General features: G+C 34.6%; 1 protein-coding gene across 3 annotated transcripts in view; it reads right to left on the reverse strand.

The window, feature by feature from the left end:
* Nucleotides 1-21,755, reverse strand: part of CADM2 (cell adhesion molecule 2) — a 1,075,448-nt gene that overhangs the window by 145,025 nt on the left and 908,668 nt on the right. For all 3 annotated transcript variants that reach the window (XM_032352192.1, XM_032352186.1, XM_032352199.1), the window contains one exon: nucleotides 2,228-2,398. In XM_032352192.1, coding sequence (XP_032208083.1) covers nucleotides 2,228-2,398 — 171 coding nt within the window. The remainder of the gene's footprint in view (nucleotides 1-2,227; nucleotides 2,399-21,755) is intronic.

Here is a 21,755-nt window from a genome sequence, read left to right on the forward strand (position 1 = left end):
AAGTGAAAAAAAGTTTAAGTCAAATGCTGATAACCTGGGTCCTCTTGACATATCAAATTATACAATTTCCTACATTTTGGAAAACATGTTGATAAAAAATAGGAAATGGAAGGTGCTATAGGCTGAATGCCTGTGTCCCTCTAAAATTCATACATTGAAACCTAATTCCAAATGTGATATATTTACAGGTGGGGCTACCAGAAAGTTATGACTAGGATTAGATCTCTTACAAAAAAGACCCCAGAGTCCTTAGCCCCTTCTGCCATGTGCAGACACAGAGAGGAGATAGCCATCTATAAACCAGGATGAAACCCTTTACCTACAGCTTGATCTTGGACTTTCAGCTTCCAGAATTGTGAGAAATAAATTTCTTTGGTTTATAAGCCACCCAGGATATGGGTATATTTGTTACAGCAACTTGAACTAACTAAGGCAAGTGGAACTCATTAAAAGTTTTTAAATGCCATAAACAAATTGTCTAGTTTGATTCTTGTATAAATGAATTATCTAATTTAAAAATCAAAGCTCAAACAGTTTTAGTAATTATCCCAAGGTGTCACTGTGAATAAATGTTGAAATTTGAAGACAACCTCAGTTTGGGCTCTAAGATATGCTTGCTGTGGAATTTGTTTCAATGAGAATAAGAGGAAAATTAATGAAACTAACTTAATATAATTGAAAGTATTTAAAATAGTATAATAATTTCAATTAATATTAAACTAAGAATAATTAAAATACAGAGAGCAATTAAAAATCATAATCAGATTGACATTTCTCTATCAAAAAGTAAAAAAATAAAGTCTGGTCCTTCTGGTATCTCTGATCTTCTCTCATAAATACCCTCCAGTTAATATCCTCTACATTGATCTACTAATATTTGTTATTTAAATATATGTATAATATAAATATAATATATATTTATAATAATATAATATATAATGATATAATTTAATATATGTAATAAAATAAATATTTACATATAAACACATTATATATGTTATATTCTAACACACATATACTTTCTTTGAACTCCATTCCCATCTCCTAAATCATACTCCTTATTACTTCTGCTTTATTTTTTTCCCATAGCATTTAATGTACAACATGCTATAAGTTGTTTTTACTTATTTTGCTTTTCTGTCATTCCTACCTAGAATGGATGCCATGAGAAAACAGGAGTTTGTTGTTTGTGGGCTTTACTTTTTTTAGTTTTATCTTATATATTCAGTTGATTCATTTTCATGTAAATAAATATTTCTAGATCACCTGTTATAACCCAGGGCCTTACTAACAAATAAAAATTTCTACCATTTGTTAGTTGTATAAACTTGGCCAAATGACTCAACCACTATAACCTTCAGTGTCATTGTCCATAAACTGTGACGAAAGAGGGTAACTACTCATCAGGTTTTTATGTTGATGCCCTAACATGAGGCACGAGATGAAATAATGCCAGCAAAGCATTTAGGACTGCCATTGACCCACTGGAGTCAGCCAATTAATGTTGTTCCTATCACTTGTCAGTAATAATGAAGTTGATGAAGAAAACATAATTGATATGCCCATGTATTTATAAAGACTTAAAATATCTCATATAGAAGGTAAAAATTGTCTCATTTTAAAAGCACAGAAAGGACAACACATTTATGTATAACAAAGTCACTTTCATACAATAAGGTCCACCCTCATTGACTCTGCTAAAATAACAAATTTTCCTACCCTACCCACAGGCATACACATGTATCAAGTCACCAGTGGAACATAATTAGAAGTTTTAACCTTAAATAAGGATATTTCTTTTATTTCTCTTCCTTGTCAAGAATGATATTCAGGGGATGCCCAGGTGGCTCAGTCATTAAGTGTCTGCCTTTGGCTCTGGTCCTGATCCCAGAGTTCTGGTAATGAGCCCCTCATCGGCCTCTCTGCTCAGCAGGAAGCCTGCTTCTCTCCCTCCCACTCCCCTTGCTTGTGTTCCCTAATTCACTGTGTCTTTCTCTGTCAAATAATAAATAAAATCTTTTTTAATTTTTTTTTTAAAGAATGATATTAAGGCAAGAACTACCTTCCTCTGAATGTGATTAATACCAGTGAAAGTAGCTGTATTTCACTTTGCTGAAGATTTTGCTGCCCACATGTGGTAATTCAGGATATTTTGAAATGATTGTCAATGTAGATGAAGAGATTTGCTTCTGCTGAGATAAATGGGAAGGGAGTAGCTTTTACTTACAGTGTATTTCTAGCACCTGCATGGCCACCTGAGGGGTGGCATTGAGGGACTCATGGTCTACTCTGCAGATCACAGCCACGCCATCGTCGCTCCGGTCCACTCGGAAATCCAGTGTGCTGCTGACAGTGAATGTCTTGCGATTTGCATCCTCTTCTTTTAAATATTTTACATCTAAAAATAAAATTTACATTTAAAAATTTTGTGACATTATCTTTCAAAATGTAACAGATTTCATTTACTCAAGTCAAAACTAGAAGCACCGTCTCCAACTTTTTTTCAATTTTTAAAAAGCAAATATTTGTTAATTTAACATTTAGTCCTTTTTGGTTTGAGCAAATAAAAATACAACTACTTCAGAAATAAAATTTAAAAGTAACTGTATAAATAAAATAGAAGGGTGGGACATAGAACTATATTACTATTGTGACTGGATTTTTGTTTTGTTTTGTTTTGATTTTTTAATACTCCATTTGAGAAACCAGGTCATTTTAGAATATTAATCTCCTTTCTTAAGATTTAAGTTTACATGAGGATAATATTAATTTTCTGAGCCTCAAATACAGTTGGGAAGGCCAAATTCACAATATCTGATTATGTCCAAAAGAAAGTAAAATGTATTTGAGGTATGATTTCAACATGAACAATGTGAGATGAACTTATTTGCTAAAGAATACCTACAATGAGAAAGTTGTCATCTTTTATAAAGAAAGGGAAGAGGACATGGATGCAAAAATTCTCAACAAAATACTAGCAAATCAAATCCAACAGTACATTAAAAGAATCATTCGCCACAATCAAATAGGATTTATTAATAGGCTGCAAGGGTGGTTCGATATTCACAAATCAACTAGTGTGATACACCACACTAGTAAAAGGAAGAATAAGAATCAGATGACTCTTATCAACAGATGCAGAAAAAGCATTTAACAAAGTACAGCATCCATTCTTGATAAATCCCTCAACAAAGTAGGGATAGAGGAACATGCTTCAACATCATAAAGGCCATATCCAAAAGACAAACAATGAATATAATCCTCAAGGGGAAAAACAAAACTTACCCTCTATGACAAGATCAAGATAGGGACATCCACTCTCCCCACTTAACATATTACTAAAAGTCCTAGCTTCAGGAATGAAACAACACAAAGAAATAAAAGACATCCAAATTGGCAAGGAAGAAGTCCAACTCTCACTATTCCCAGGTGACTTGATACTCTATGTAGAAAACCTGAAAGACTCCACCAAAAAATTGCTACAACTGATACATGAATTCAGTAATAGCACAGGATACAAAATAAATATACAGAAATCTGTGGCATTTCTAGACACTGATAAGGAAGCAGCAGAAAGAGAAATCAAGGAAACAATCCCACTTATAATTACACCAAAAACCATAAGATACCTAGGAATAAACCAAAGAGGTAAAAAAATGGTACTCTGAAAACTATATAACACTTATGAAAGAAATCGAAGAAGACACAAAGAAATGGAAAAACATTCCACGCTCATGGACTGGAAGAGTAAATATTGTTAAAAGCAATTTGCTTATATAATGTAATCTTTATAAAAATACAGTGTCTTTCACAGAGATAGAACAATCTTAAAATTTGTATGGAACCACAAAAGACCCTGAATAGCAAATGCAGTCTTGAAAAAGAAAAGGAAAGCTGGAGGTATCAAAATTCTGGACCTCAAGCTATATTACAAACTGCATTCATCAAGACTGGTATGTCTTGATGAAGTATGGTACTTGAGCACAATAGAACAGGATAGAAAACCCAGAAATGGATCCACAACTCTGTGGTCAACTAATCTTTGACAAAGAAGGAAAGAATATCCAATGAAAAAATATGACAGTCTTTTCAACAAATGATGTTGGGAAAACAGGACTCTGCAACATGCAGAAGAATGAAACTGTACCACTTTCTTAAACCATATGCAAAAATAAATTCAAAATCAATGGAAGACCTAAATGTGAGGCAGTAAACTATCAAAATCTGAGAGGACAACACAGGCAGTAACTTTTTTGACCTTGGCTGTACCAACTTCTTAGTAGACATGTTGCCAGAGACAAGGGAAACAAAAGCAAAAATGAACTATTGGGACCTCATCAAGATAAAAAGCTTCTGCACAGTAAAGGAACAATCAACAAAATTAAAATGCAGTCCACAGAATAAGAGGTGATATTTGCAAATGACATATCTGATAAAGGGTTAGTATGCAAAATGTATAAAGAACATATCAAACTCAACCCCCAAAAAGCAAATAATCCACTTAAGAAATGGGTAGAAGACATGAATAGATACTTTTTCAAAGAGGATATCCAGATGGCTAACAGACACATGAAAAGGTGCTCAACATCACTCATCATCAGTGAAATACAAATCAAAACTGCAATAAGATACCACCTCACACCTGTCAGAATGGCTAAAATTAAGAATACAGGAAACAGTAGATGCTGGCAAGGATGTGGAGAAAGGCGAACCCTCTTACACTGTTGGTGGGAATAAAAACTGATGCAGCTACTCTGGAAAACAGTAAGGAAGTTCCTCAAGCAGTTAAAAATAGAACACTCCAGTGATCTAGCAATTACACTACTGGTTATTTACCCAAAGGACACAAAAATTCTGATTCAAATGGACATATGCACCCCGATATTTATAGCAGCTCTATCAATAATAGCCAAGTTACAGAAAATAGCCCAAATATCCATGACTGATGAATGGATAAAGAAAATGTGAAATATTATCTAGTCATCAGAAATAATGAAATCTTTCCATTTGCAGTGATGGGGATGGACCTAGAGTGTATTATGCTAAGAGAAATGTTAGAGAAAGACAAATGCCATATGATTTCACTCATATGTGGAATTTAAGAAACAACACATGAACATGGGAGGAAAAGGAGACAGGCAAACCATAAAACAGACTGAGAACAAACTGAGGGTTACTGGAGGGGAGGTAGACAGGGGAATGAGTGAAATAAGTGATGGGTATTAAGGAGGGTAGTTGTTATAATGAGCATTTGGTGTTTTATGTTAGCGATGATTCACTAAATTCTACTTCTGAAACTAAGATTACACTGTATGTTAACTACCTGGATTTTAAATAAAAACCTAAACAACAACAAAAAAAAGATTTTGCTTGAAAAAAATTTTTAATTGAAAAAAGTCATCGGAATAATTTGAATATTTAAAAATATATAGTTGCAGTGAAATTTACATTGAGATAAATGCTCTTCACTTGGGTAAAGGATTTATTTCAGCATGAATGAAATCTTGAATACTTTTATCAAGACATATATTCATTTATTGATATTTTGTGCATGATTAAGTTTCATTGCTAATTGGTACACTCAGGAATTATTTGTTCTTTATAGAAAAGAGGTTTATAATATTTTTATTTAATTTAAAAGTTCTTAAGTCCAAAGTACTTGATAAGAAGGGGTAATTTCAATGGGTTAGAAATCAAAGTGATAGGCTATAGATAAGATATAATAAGATCTTAAATGTAGTTAAGGGAGAAAGCTGTTCCATTTTCTTATTCTTTCATTTCAAATAAAAAATGATAATTTCATTTTATTTTATTATGTATTACTTTATTTTTAAAACATTTAAGGACATATTAATTACAACAAAGTAATGTAAATTCAGTTTCTCCATTGTTATGCACTATACAAAAATTTGACTTTGAATGTAATACTGAATTTGAGGTATTTGGTAGGTAGATATTTGCATGGTCCATTGAGTTTTACTTATTTCCAGAGAAGTCTGACTTTATCTTAATGTTTGATTTTTTAAAAAACAGAGTAAGTATTAGTAAAGGATAAAACTAGGTAAATGTTCCATGTCTTGTTCTTAAAAATATAGGATTGTGTTTATGTAATTTAGACAGTTTTGAGAATAAGAAAAACTCTAGCATTTGAAAATTAGGAGAACATAAAAAGCTCTATTCTATCTTTTTAACAATAAATCAATCATACAGGATACAAGATTTTTCATAAATATGTTTCATGAAATAACTCATTTTTGCTAACCAAAGTCATTTCTAAGATTTTGCATTTGAAAATTAGTTTCAGTGTCAGTTAAAAAATATTAGAGTAAAAGATGAAATTATTTCCTTTCAGTCAAAATATGTCATGATAATACAGATGCGTTTAGAGCCCTTTGTTATATTAAATATATATGTCTGTGTGTGTGAGAGAGAGAAAGAGATCTTTTACTTTTCAGTGTTTTATAGATTTATACAAAGTATTGTCTCATTTATATATTTATTTTCTTTCCTTTAAATCCATATCCAACATTTTCTGGTTTGTAGCTCTAAGCAGTAGCAGTATAAGAAAATTTAGATCTCATAACAAACCACTTTTATAATTATGTTATATATTATATGAAAAATTGTTCTAAAATATTGCTGCTAATTATTTAATTTCAATCACAGCTGTATTTTAAGAACCCACACATCTGCTTCCTTTACCTGATTCCTTTACAAAAATATCACTTAAGGGGCGCTTGGGTGGCTCAGTGGGTTAAAGCCTCTGCCTTCAGCTCAGATCATGATCCCAGGATCCTGGGATCAAGCCCCACATCAGGCTCTCTGCTCAACCAGGAGCCTGCTTCCCTTCCTCTCTCTCTGCCTGACTCTCTGCCTACTTGTGATCTCTGTCTCTCAAATAAATAAATAAAATCTTTTGAAAAAATCACTTAATATAATATTAATTGGACACATAAAATCTGATAGCAATTGTGTATAACATAAAATTTTAATGAACATCATTCAAATAGAATAAACAAAGTATAATTTGTTATTTTTAATATTAACCTATGGCACACCCTATAGTGTTCTTAGAAGCTATAAGATGAATAAGAAAAAAAAAATCAAGAAGAGCCAATCATATTATCTTTTCCTATATTTTATAGGATCTTCTCCTTATCCCCACTCCCCAAAAATACAGGGAGAAAATAGTAATTAAAATCTATCTGTGTTTTTGCTTTCTAGCTTTATAAAATAACTGATGCATTCATAGTTCTAGAATCAATAGACTTTTGTGTGTGTGTGTGTGTGTGTGTGTGCAATTTGCTGATTGCATGTGTACTCTTCTTTCAAGCTCTGACTTGTTTCAGGGTTTCCATTTTTTCTCCTTTGCCATGTTCCTCAACAACATTGCAATCTAGAGCAGTATTTTTCAAAATGGGATGTGCATACACATCACCTTTGGATCTTGGTAAAATGAGGATTCTGATTCAATATTTTGTAGGATGGAGCCTTAAAGTCTCCTGCTGGCCCATGGACATATTTTGAGGAGCAAGGGTAAAGTAGATGACACAGCAAAACCAGAGATGTGAGGGAGGAGCAAGATGAGGAGGAGTAGGAGACCCAAAGTTCATCTTGTCTCAGGAATTCAGCTAGATAGTTATCAAACCATTCGGAACACCTACAAATTCAACAGGAGATAGAAGAGAAGAATAGCAGCAACTCTATGAATAGAAAAGCGGCCACTTTCTGGAGGGTCAGATGTGCAGAGAAGTGAATCTGAGGTGATAGATGGGAAGATAGACCATACTGGGGAGAAGCCAGCTCCCGGCAAGCTGTATAAGAGTGAAGCACAAAATGTGAAACTTTAGAATTCTACTCCACTGAAGGACATCACTCCAGAGGTTCAGCGGGTGTGGAGCCCTTGAAGGGACAGTGTGGTCTCAGAACCTGTGGGGTCACTAAAAGACCAGGGGTGTCTGAGTGTGGCAAACCTCCCAGGTATCATAGTGCGGAAGCTGAATGCAGAGACAGAGCCAAGCAGCAGGCTCTCAGCTTGGGGTGATCTTAAACCATGATCCGTAGCACAGTCATGCCACTGGTCTTCAAGCAGGGATGCCACAAGTGGCAGATCCAGGGAGCCCCTCCCCCCCTTCCTCCTCTGGCAGGAACCTCACAGAAGTGTGCTGCAGGAATCTTCTGGGTTTGGAGTCTCCAAATGGGGCCGTGCATCAGAGATAGAAATTCTTGGTCACAGACCAGGTGAACTTGGAGTTCAGCCTGAGACCAGGGAGACTGGAGGGATTGACTGCTTTTCTCTGAGGGTATGCTGAGGAGTGGCGCCCTGAGCTCTCAGCTCCTATGAGGCTGGAGATCAGGAGGCTGCCATTTTCATTCCCATCCTCCAAAGCTGTATGGAAAGCATTCAGAGAACAAAAGCTCTTTCAATCAAAACCGAGCAGATTACTTAGCCTGGCCACTGGCAAAGGCAGTGCAATTCCACCTTGGGCAAAGACATTTGAGAATCACTGCAAGAGGCTCCTCCCCCCAGAAGATCAGGAAGAACAGCCAGCCAAGACCAAGTTCACCAATCAATGAGAATTGTGGAACTCCAGAGCTAGGGGAATGCAACACATAGAATCATGGCTCTTTTCACATGATTCTTTAATCTTTCAGAGTTAAACTTTTCAAATTTTATTTTTACTTATTATATTTAAAAATTTTTTTTTCTTTCCTACTTTAACCTCTTTGACTATTATATCTTATCAATAACTTTTTTAAAAATCTTTTAAAATTTTCATTGTTATAATCATATTCTATCCCTTCATTGTATTTAACCTTATTTTTTGTACACATATAGGTTTATCTTTCTTTAAAATTTTGGGATACAACTCCTGGGGATAAAAATATATGTTTATAAAAAATAAAAAATTAATTAAAAAAAAAAATTTGGGGATACAGTTTCTTCGAACAAATCAAAATATACCCTAATCTAGCACATGACTTTGTTCTAGTCTCCAGTCTGATCACATTCTATCCTCCATTTGTTTTTCTTTTTTCAACCAATTTCTTATCAATTCCTTTTTTAGAATCTTTTAAAATTTCCACTTCCATTTACATATATGTAAATTTACATTTACATTAAATTTACATTCATATGCTATTCCTTCATTGTGTTTACCCATATATATATTTTTTTTTCCTTTTTTTAAAATTTAGGAGGCAGATTTTTCCAACATACCAAAATACACCCAAAATCAATTATGTGCCTCTGTTCTATTCACTAGTCTTTTATATATATATACATATATATATATATATGTGTATATATATATATTTTCCCCCTCCATTCTTCTCCCTCTAGTCTAGTTTCAGGTCTCTTACAATTAGGTTAGTTTATATTTTTCTAGGGTTGTTGCTACACTTTTATTTTTTGGTTCTCTCATTCATCTATTTTTTTAAAAAAGCTTTTATCTATTTATTTGACAGACAGAGATCACAAGTAGGCAGAGAGGCAGGCAGTGAGAGAGGAGGAAGCAGGCTCCCTGCTGAGCAGGGGGCTTGATGTGGGGCTCAATCCCAGGACCCTGGGATCATGACCCAAGCTAAAGGCAGAGGCTTTAACCCACTGAGCCACCAGGTGTCCCTCATTCATCTATTTTTATCTGGATAAAATGACAAGGTGTACAAACTCACTACAAAAAACAAACAAACACCACCAACAACAACAAAACAAGAGGCAGTGCCAATGGCTATGGACCTAATCAATACAGACATTAGTAAGACGTCAGAACTAGAGTTCAGAATGATGATTATCAAGGTGCTAGCTGGGCTTAAAAAAAAAAAAAAAAAAAAAAAAAGCATGGAAGATACCAGAAAATCCCTTTCTGGAGAAATAAAATCCATTTCTGGAGACAAAAAATAGAACTAAAATCTAACCAAGTTGAAATAAAGAAAACAATTAATGAGGTGCAATAAAATTGGAGGCTCTTACTGCTAGGATAAATGAAGCAGAAGAGAGAATTAGTGAATTAGAGCTCCAAATGATGGAGACTAAAGAAGCTGAGCAAAAGAAAGACAAACAACTACTGGACCACAAGGGGAGAATTCAAGGGATAAGTGATACCGTAAGATGAAACAATATTAGAATAATTGGGCTTCCAGAAGAAGAAAGAGAGATAGAGAGAGAGGCAGAAGGTTTATTGAACTAAATTATAGCAAAGAATTTCCCTAATTTGGTAAGGCAACAAACATCAAAATCCAGGAGGCAGAGAGAATTCCCCCTCAAAATCAATAAAAATAGGTCAACATTCCAACATCTAATAGTAACACTTGCAAGTCTCAATGACAAAGAAGATCCTGAAAGCAGCTGAGGAAAGAGGTCTGTAACATACAGTGGTGGAAATATTTGATTGGCAGCAGACCTATCCACAGACACCTGGCAGGCTAGAAAGGACTGGCATGATATATTCAAAGCACTAAATGAGAAAAATATGCAGCCAAGAATACTATATCCAGGTAGGCTGTCATTGAAAATAGATGGAGAGATAAAAAGCTTCCAGGACAAACCAAAACAAAAATAATTTGCAAACACCAAACCAAGCCCTACAAGAAATATTGAAAGGGGTCCCCTAAGCAAAGAGAGAGCCTAAAAGTGACAGACCAGAAAGGAAGAGAGACAATGGAAAGTAACAATCACCTTACAGGCAATACAGTGATACTCAATTCACATCTTCCAATAGTTACCCTGAATGTAAATCGGCTAAATGCCCCAATCAAAAGACACAGGGTATCAGAATGGGAAAAACAAAAAACAAAACAAAAATACAAAATACAAAAATCAAAAAAACATCAATATGCTGTCTGCAAAATACTCATTTTCAACACAATGACACTTCCAGATGTAAAGTGAGGGGTGGAAAACAATTTCCCATAATACACAACAATTTCCCTAATACACAACAAAAGAAAGCTGGAGTAGCAATCCTTTTATCAGATAAATTAGATTTTAAGCCAAAGACTAAAGCAAGAGATGCGATAACACTGTATCATACCCAAAGGGTCTGTCCAACAAGAAGATCTAACAATTTTAAATATCAATGCCCCTAACATGGGAGCAGCCAATTATATAAACCAATTAATAACAAAATCAAAAAAACATCAACAATAATACAATAGGCCTCCTGGGTGGCTCAGTAGGTTAAACCTCTGCCTTTGGCTCAGGTCATGATTCCAAGGTCCTGGGATTGAGGCCCACATCAGGCTCTCTGCTCAGTGGGGAGCCTGCTTCCCCCTCTCTCTCTGCCTGCCTCTCTGCCTACTTGTGATCTCTCTCTCTCTCTCTCTGTGTCAAATAAATCAATGAAATCTTAATAAAAAAATACAATAATAGTAGGGGACTTTAACATCCCCCCCTCACTGAAATGAACAGATCATATAAGCAAAAGATCAAGAAGGAAATAAAGGCTTTAAATGATACACTGGACCAGATGGACATCACAGATAGGTTCAGAACATTCCAACCCAAAGGAACAGAATACACATTCTTCTCTAGTGCACATGGAACATTCTCCAGAATAGATCATATCCTGGGTCACAAAGCAGGTCTCAACTGGTACCAAAAGACTGGGATCATTCCCTGCATGTTTTCAGACCACAATGCTTTGAACTAGAACTCAACCACAAGAGGAAAGTCGGAAAGAACTCAAATATGGAGGCTAAAGAGCATCCTACTAAAGAATGAAATTTAAAAAGAATTAAAAAAAAAAAAACTCATGGAAACAAATTAAAATGAAAACACAACTGTTCAAAATCTTTGGGACACAGCAAAGGTGGTCCTAAGAAGAAAATATATAGCAATAAAAACCTTTCTCAAGAAAGAAGAAAGGCCTAAAGTACACAACTAACCCTACACTTAAAGGATCTGGAGAAAGAACAGCAACAAAAGTCTAAACCCAGCAGGAGAAGAGAAATATTAAGTATCAGAGCAGAAATCAACGAAATAGAAACAAAGAGAACAGTAAAACAGATCAACGAAAATAGGAGCTCATTGTTTGAAAGAATTAAGGTTGATAAACCCCTGGCCAGACTTATCCAAAAGAAAAGATAAAAGACCCAAATTAATAAAATCATGAACAAAAGAGGAGAGATAACACCAAAACCAAAGAAATACCAACATTTACAAGAATATATTATGAGCAACTATACACCAGCAAATTTGATAATGTGGAATAAATGGATGCATTCCTAGAGACATATAAACTACCAAAACTGAACCAGGAAGAAATAGAAAACCCGAAGAGACCCATAACCAGTAAGGAGATTGAAGCAATCATTGAAAACCTCCCAAAAACAAGACCCCAGGGCTAGACAGCTTCCCACAGGAATTCTACCAAATACTTAAAGAATTGATACCTATTGTCCTAAAACTTTTCCAAAAAATAGAAATGGAAGGAAAACTTCCAAACTCATTTTATGAGGCCAGCATTACCTTAATTCAAAAACCAGACCCCATCATAAAGGAGAATTACAGACCAATATCCTTCATGAACACAGATGCGAAAATTCTCACCAAAATACTAGCCAATAGGATCCAAAAGTACAGTAAAAGGATTATTCACCATGACCAAGTGGGATTTATTCCTGGGCTGTAAGATTGGCTCAACATCCACAAATAAATCAATGTGATACAATGCATTAATAAAAGGAAGAGAAAAAACCATATGATATTCTCAATGCATGCTGAAAAAGCATTTGACAAAGTACAGCATCCTTTATTGATCAAAAATCTTTACAGTGTAGGGATAGAGGATACATATCTCAATATCATGAAAGCCATCTATAAGCCATAGCAAATACCACTCTCAATTGGGGAAAACTGAGAGCTTTTCCCTTAAGGTCAGGAACACACCAGGGCTGTCCACTGCTATTGAACATAGTACTAGAAGTCCTAGCCTTAGCAATTGGACAACAAAAAGATAAAAGGCTTCCAAGTTGGCAAAGAGGAAGTGAAACTGTCACACATATTATATGATAATTTATATCAGATAATATGATACTTTATGTGGAAAACCCAAAAGACTCCACTCCAAAACTGCTAGAACTCATACAGGAATCCAGTAAAGTGTCAGGTTATAAAATCAATGCACAGAAATCAGTTGCATTTCTATATACCAACAGCAAGACAGAAGACAGAGAAATTAAGAAGCCGATCCCATTCACAACTGCACCCAAAACCATAAGATATCTAGGAATAAACCTAACCTAAGAGGCAAAGAATCTATACTCAGAAAACTATAAAGTACTCATGAAAATAATTGAGGAAGACACAAAGAAATGGAAAAACATTCCATGTTTAGGGATTGGAAGAACAAATGTGAAAATGTCTATGTTATCTAGAGCAATCTACACATTTAATGCAATCTCTATCAAAATATATTCAATTTTTTCATAGATATGGAACAAACAATCCAAAAATTTATATGGAACCAGAAAAGACCCTGAATAGTCAGATGTTGAAAAAGAAAACCAAAGTTGGTAGCATCACAATACCAGACTTCAAGCTCTATTACAAAGCTGTGATCATCAAGACAGTATGGTACTGGCACAAAAACAGACACATAGATCAATGGAACAGAATAGGAGTCCTGAAATGGACCCTCAACTCTATGGTTAACTAACCTTCAACAAAGCAGGAAAGAATGCCCAATAGAAAAAAGACAGCCACTTCAACAAATGGTGTTGCGAAAATTGGACAGCCACATGCAGAAGAATGAAACTGAATCATTTCCTTATACCACACACAAAAATAGACTCAAAATGGATGAAAGACTTCAATGTGAGACAGGAATCCATCAAAATCCCTTTGATCTCAGTCACAGCAACTTCTTCCTAGAAATGTCATCAAAGGCAAGGGAAGCAAGGACAAAAATGAACTCCTAGGAATTCATCAAGATAAAAAGCTTCTTCACATCATAGGAAACAGTCAACAAAACCAAAATACAACCGACAGAATGGGAGAAGATATTTGCAAATGACATCTCAGATAAAGGGCTAGTATCCAAAATCTGTAAAGAACTTATCACACTGAACACCCAAAGAACAAATAATCCAATCAAGAAATGGGTAGAAGACATGAACAGACATTTCTGCAGAGAAAACATCCAAAGAGCCAAGAGACATATGAAAAAGTGCTCAACATCATTCATCATCAGGGAAATACAAATCAAAACCACAGTGAGATACCACCTCACACCAGTCAGAATCACTAAAATTAACAAGTCAGGAAATGTCAGGTATTGATGAGGATGCAGAAAAAGGGGAACCCTCCTACACTGTTGGTGGGAATGCAAACTGGTGTAGCCACTCTGGAAAACAGTATGGAGGTTCCTCAGAAAGTTGAAAATAGAGCTATCCTACAACCCAGGAATTGCACCACTGGGTATTTACCCAAAGATATAAATGTAGTGATCTAAAGGGTCACGTGCACCCGAATATTTATAGCAGCAAAGTCCACAATAGCTGAACTATGGAAACAGGCTAGATGTCCATCAACAGATGAATGGATAAAGAAGATGCGATACACACACACACACACACACACACACACACACACACACACACACACACAGGAATACTATGCAGCCATCAAAAAACCTCTGAAACCTTGCCTTACAACAATGTGGATGGAACTAGAGGGTATTATGCTAAGCAAAATAAGTCAACCAAAGAAAGACAATTATCATATGATCTTTCTGATGTGACTAATTTGAGAGACAGGGCAGGGGGTTGTGGGGGATAGGGAGGGAAAAAAATGAAACAAGATGGAACTGGGAAGGGAGACAAACCATAAAAATCTCTTAATCTCAGGAAACAAACTGAGGGTTGCTGGGGGGTGGGAGGGAGGGAGAGGATGGTTGGGTTATGGACCTTGAGGAGGGTATGTGCTATGGTGAGTGCTATGAATTGTGTAAGACTGATGATTCACAGACCTGTACCTCTGAAGCAAATAATACATTATATGTTTATAAGAAAAAAGAGAGAGAGAGAGAGATAATTAAAGATGAAGAGGAAATATTAGGATTTATTCTAACCCCCTTTCTCTCTTCATCTCAATCTCTCCCTATCATTTTAATCTCCTCTGTTCCTAACCTCTCATTCTACCTTTACTATTTTAAAATATGAATTTCTTCTCATTTTTTTTACATTTTTCAAAATACGCATTTCATGTATCATATAATGTACTGGTATGATGATCAAGACAAGTTGAGAGCAAACAATAAACAGAGTTGTTTGTCAGATTACTTTCCTCATAATACTTGCTGCTACCCTTCTATCTTCTTTTTCCAAAGGAGGTTCTGGACTTTTAGAACTTGTTCACAAATAATCAGAATAGTGGTTGCTTTGGGTCAGTGGCAGTTATGAACTGTCTTATTATGCTATTATTGTCTATGTTAGAAATTTTCTAAAATAAAAAATGTTAAAAATAAATCTTCCTAAGAAAACTCCTCAAGTGTGCTCCTCAACAAGTTATTTTGGTGAACATTTCTTGAAGGTGAAGTCTCAAAATAAGTAATTATCTACCATTTTTAATATTTATCTTTATGAGACTTGGAACGTAAAAAGTAGTCCGCTTTTATTTGGGGTTTTAGATCTTGATCTCACCAAGAGCTAAGGTGGAAAAAAAATAAAGCAGATGTAATTTTTAGTGAGATCCCCGGAACCCCTCAATTAAACAAATTTAGAAGCCCTGAATCAAGTTAGCTAAGGAAAAAATGTCATCTGTGTATTTTTTTTAAAACATACAATAATTTTCAAAAAAATATCAAATCTCAAGATCTACATCCATATTTATCTTTCCATATTTGTAATGTTAAGTCACCTACCTTAATGCTTATAGTTTCCAGTCTCTTTTGGACTAGATTTTTCAAAAGGAAAACATATAAAGTGCAGTTCCTTGGAAAGTCACCTTGTCTCCACAATGGTTCTAATCACCTTGAGTACTACAATCTGAATTTTTGTGATGCTTTTCCTTTCTGCACTTTTGTGATTTTAATCTCATTTAAACAAATCCAGAAAGAATATACTCCCATTCCTACAAAGGGCAATCTTGTTTTGCATCCTGTAGAAGCCTTCTCTATCAGACATGCATGTAATGTGGGCTAATTTCCTTTTAGTCTGTTGCAAGGCCAATATGCTACAGCCACACTGGGAACAAGGTTAAGACTTAGACATAGCTTCCACCGTTCTCAGTACTGGGAGTGGCATAATGTCTCATCACTGAGAGCTATCTCTTAGGAAATATGCAGGATATTATGTAACTTCTCCTAATCTATTTGGGCCTTTGATTTTCTAGCCATGACCAAGAAATGGGCAGGGTTGCAGTGTTTACCCTAGATATTGATACTTCCATAGGACTTGAACTTTACTATTATTTTTGAAGTCTGGGTTTGTACAAATGTTTTATTGTGGATTGGATGATACTTTTACAGAATTATTCTGAATCCATATTAATTGTACTTTAATGATTTGACAATTTGTTAGTAAGCTGATATATACCCTCTTGTTATAGAGAAGGGGAAATGTGAGCATAATATGAAACAACTTTATCTCAAAAATTTGAAGTGATCATTCTGGACAACTGTTTAAAAGAAGTTCTATCGATCAAATTTTCTAAAACTAAATATACCATTTTTAGAAGATAACCAACTCCCTGTTATTTTTTAAAATTGACATAAAGTAACTATGGCTGCTTAATTCATTCAGTAACTTAGATGCATATTTTATTTTTTTAAGATTTATTTCTTTGAGAGAGAAGGAGAGCATGTGCACAAGAAAGAATGTAGGAGGAAGCACAGAGGAGGAGGGAGAGAGAAACTTAAGCGACTCTGTGCGATAAGCATGGATCTCCTGACTGTGGGATCATGAGCTGAGCCAAAACTAAGAGTCTGCCACTTAAACCCCTGTGCTACCCAGGCACTCCCTTAGATGTGTATTTTAAATTCAGTTTGTCTTGAAGGGAATGCCAGTACTTCATTTTTTTTTTTTTCTTCTCTTAAGCTTGAGTGTTCAAAAAGTATTTTACGAAGTATCTTTCTTTCACATACAAGGTAAGTATTTTGTTTCTGTTTTAATTTTCTCCAGAAGAAAAATATAGAGGTCAAATCTTATATGGTAGAACTCTAATTCTAGTAACCATTTTCGTTCATTCACGGGAGAAGACTTCAAAACAGATTCATGAGGCCAATCTCATTTTTGCTCATGAATGTTTCTTCCTACAACTCCAACTAGAAAGGGGGAGATTTCTGTAGATTTTTCTCATAATGCTTCAGGTTTATTAGAGGTGCCAGTGTCATCCTGGCTTTTAAAGCTATGGTTCTACCATTAACCAGCAATAAAACAACTGTTTTACTTGGCAAGGAATTTTACTGAAACTAAGTTCTTGTTATTCGATTTCAAAAGTTCAAATGAGTGTAATAATATTTATAGATAACTGATAAAGAGGAGACACTTCATCTAAATAGTCTAAAACCTCCCTTTGAATTTATTCAGACAGGTGGAAAGTTATTCTTGGATCAGGTATCTCTTAAATGTCATCCCACAGGATTGCATTGAAAGGTTCTACAAATATATGCTGTACGGATCTTGTTATATGTACCCTGACTCCATTCAATACATACACATTTGTTTGACAATTGTGGATTCAGAGAGGAATTCTCTTTCTCTCTTGACTCTCAGTTCCAGAAAATGTTAGACCTATTTTGTACAGTGTTTCATGGATATAATAATTTACTGATTATGTCTCTCTCTTTGTAGTAGCTAAAAGTACTAACAAAAAAATTTGTCACCCACCATTAGGAAATGTGAAAGACTTTATGAAAATAATTTACTTGTTAATCTCACTTTGGGTTTTATCTTATTTTCTTTACCAATTTAGCTGTGTTCTAAAATCATTACCTTTTATATTAATCAGTATTTTTTTTAATTAATACAAATCCTTCCAGCACATAATGAGTTGTCAGAGTCCCTGTCTTTCAAAAACAAAAACAAAACTAGACCTAGATTATTATTGTTTAATGGCTCAGGAATGTTCAAGTATCTATTAAGATTAATACCTTATAAAACAAACAATCCTAAAGTTTGTATGGAACCACAAAAGAACCTGAATTAGCTAAAGCAATCTTGAAAAACAAAAACAAAGCTGGAGGTATCAAAATTCCAGATTTCAAGATATACTATAAACTGTAGTAATCAAAACAGTATGGTACAAACACAAAGATAGACCCATAGATCAATGGAACAGAATGGAGAGCCCCAAAATAAACCCACAATTATATGGTCAATTAATCTACAATAAAGGAGGCAAGAATATATAATGGGAAAAGCCTCTTTAATAAAGGGTGCTGGGAAATCTGGATAGCTACATGCAAAGGAATGAATCTGGATCACTTTCTTACACCACACACACACACACACACACACAACCTCAAAATGGATTGAGGACCTCAACATGAGATTTGAAACTGTGCAACAAAGAAGGCAAGAATATTCAATAGGACAGTTCTCTTCAACAAAAGTTGTTGTGTAAACTGGAAAGTTACATACAAAAGAATAACACTAGACCACTTTCTTATACCATATGCAAAAACTCAAAGTGGATCAGGGATCTAAATGTGAGACCTGAAACATAAAAATCCTAAAAGAGAGCACAGGCAATAATTTTTCTGCCATTGGCCATAACATATTCCTAGATGTCTCCTGAGACAAGGGAAACAAAAGCTAAAATAATCTATTGGAACTACATCAAAGTAAAAAGCTTCCACAAGTGAGGGAAATAAGCAACAAAACTACTGCAACATATTGCAACCTATTGAATGGGAGATTTACAAATGACATATCAAACAAAGGGTTAATACTGAAGAATTATAAAGAGTTGATATAACTCAACACCCAAACAACAGCTAACCCCCAAAATGGGCAGAAGACATGGACAGACATTTCTCCAAAGAAGGCATACAGATGGCCCAAAGGCACATGAAATAAATCAACTTTACTCATCAGGGAAATGCAATTAAAAGTACAATGAGCTGTCACCTTCCATCTGTCAGAATGGCTAAAGTAAACACCACAAGAAACAAATGTTGGCAAGGATGTGGAGAAAAAGGAACTCTCTTGCACTGGTGGTGGGAATGCAAACTGGTGCAGCCACTCTGGAACACAGTATGAGGGTTCCTCAAGAAGGTTTACTACCCTAAGATCCAGTAATCACAGTACTGGGTATATACCCACAGATAATGAAAACAACAAATCAAAAAGATACAAGCATCCCTAGGTTTATTGCATCATGATTTATAATACCCAAGATATGGAAGCAGCCCAAGCCTTTCATAGATGATAGAGATGTGGTATAAATACAGAGTGGAATATTATTCTGCCATAAAAAGGAAATTTTGTCATTTGCAACATAGAACTATATCCTCTAGATTGATGTGAGTGAAATAAGTCAAAGAAATACCTGTCATAGTATTTCACTCATATATGCAATTTCAGAAACAAATAAGAGAAATGAAAAAACATACTCAACTATAGAGACTTGGTGGTTATCAGAGGGGAGCTAGGTAGGGGGATGGGTGAAACAGGTGATGGGGATTAAAAGCACTGAATAATGTATAGAATTTTTAACTCACTGAGCCACCCAGGCGCCCTGAATAATGTATAGAATTTTTAAATCATTGTTTTGTACACTTGAAATATAATACTAAGTTCATTATATTCATATATATTTAAAAATAAAGACATAATTTTCTTTAAAAAATAAAGATTTTAAAAATTAAAAAAAATATTTCATACCTTAGAAGAATACCTTATAAGAATTATATTGCTGAGTCCAGTAAAACAATTAGTAAGGAGTAGAGTCCTCTCCTTTGAAAATTATTGAGGTAAAGTCTTTGGTCACTTTTACCAAGTGATTATTCTATAACTAATTCTATATTTATATTTATTCAACTCTATATTTAGCTTCCTATACCTTAGAAGAACATTTAGAACTAGTTTGCTTATTTCAAGAGAGCATCCAGTAAAAAAGTCATCCTCTTTAAAAATTATTAATGTTAAGTATGAGACCACTTTAACACAAGTAATTCATTTATTCCCCTAGATAAAACCTTGAGGTTTTACCATGTGCTTGACACCATGTCAGATTCTACATATAAGAAGTTAGGTAAGGAAATAAATCCCAGTATGGTGAAGTAGACAGATACATAAATATATTATTTAAATATTTTAAAAACTATTGGTATGTTCAAAATACCAGAGAACAACAGTTTAAGAATTAACAATACCAGATCTTTTCTCTTATCTTCACCCCATCAGATATATCTTTTGAAAGGAATATGGGAGATAGACTATTTTGGAGAAAAATAGTTACTGAGAACATTAGTTAATAATTTTTAAATAAAAATTTAAAATAAAAAATTATATTATTATATTATATACATAATATAATATATTATATTATTATATTATATTTTATATTATCACTGTCTTTGAATAATCATCAACAATATGAATACTATTATTCCTGCAATACTAATATAATGAACTAAAATATAGCATTTGTCAGTTCCAACAAGGTCTCCCACATTCTTTCTTACACAACATGTTCATGAGCTGTGAGGTACATCCTGCATAGTTTGTGAAATTTATCTTAGGCAATTGGGCTTAGTTTACATTCTACCTATTATTCATAAACACAAAATTCCAAAAAAAGAGGTAGGTAGAAGAGATATCAATCTTTTGCAAATAAAATCCCAGGCTAAAATGTTTTCTTAGGGACTCCTTAATATTTTCTATCTAATGGAATTAGAGTCATAAAATCTAAAAATTTTATCAAAATGTGAATAGAAGTTATAATCTTCTATATCACCTATACTTATTAAATGTGAGTTCATGGTGTTGGATATAACCAGGTTTGCCTTTAAATAGTAAATTTGTCTCTTATCTAACTTCTTTTGTAGACATTCCTAGCCTATTAACTGCCATGTTCTATAGCATGTGTCTCAAGCCAGGTATGACTAAACCTGATGAGGTATCTGAGTCCAGGCTGATTAATCTCCAGGGTGACAAGCATGAGGCTTTATCCCCAAGCAGAAATGATGTAATTAAACTACTGTGTTTCTGATTCTCTATCATATATCTTTTTTTTTTAATTTTTTATTTTTTATAAACATATATCTTTATCCCCAGGGGTACAGGTCTGTGAATCACCAGGTTTACACACTTCACAGCACTCACCAAAGCACATACCCTCCCCAATGTCCATAATCCCACCCCCTTCTCCCAAACCCCCTCCCCCCAGCAACCCTCAGTTTGTTTTGTGAGATTAAGAGTCACTTATGGTTTGTCTCCCTCCCAATCCCATCTTGTTTCATTTATTCTTCTCCTACCCACTTAAGCCCCCATGTTGCATCACCACTTCCTCATATCAGGGAGATCATATGATAGTTGTCTTTCTCTGCTTGAATTATTTCGCTAAGCATGATACGCTCTAGTTCCATCCATGTTGTCGCAAATGGCAAGATTTCATTTCTTTTGATGGCTGCATAGTATTCACAATGGAATACTATGCAGCCATCTATCATATATCTTAACATGATTTTAAAACTTTGAAGATTTAAAACAAAACTGAAGTTAAAAACATGAGCTAGAGCATGCATGCATGCATACATCTCATTTTTTGTCCTAGGAAAGCCATGATTTAGCCAAACTCATGAGAGAAC

This window comes from Mustela erminea, chromosome 1, assembly GCF_009829155.1.
Source record: "Mustela erminea isolate mMusErm1 chromosome 1, mMusErm1.Pri, whole genome shotgun sequence".
Classification (NCBI taxonomy): domain Eukaryota; kingdom Metazoa; phylum Chordata; class Mammalia; order Carnivora; family Mustelidae; genus Mustela; species Mustela erminea.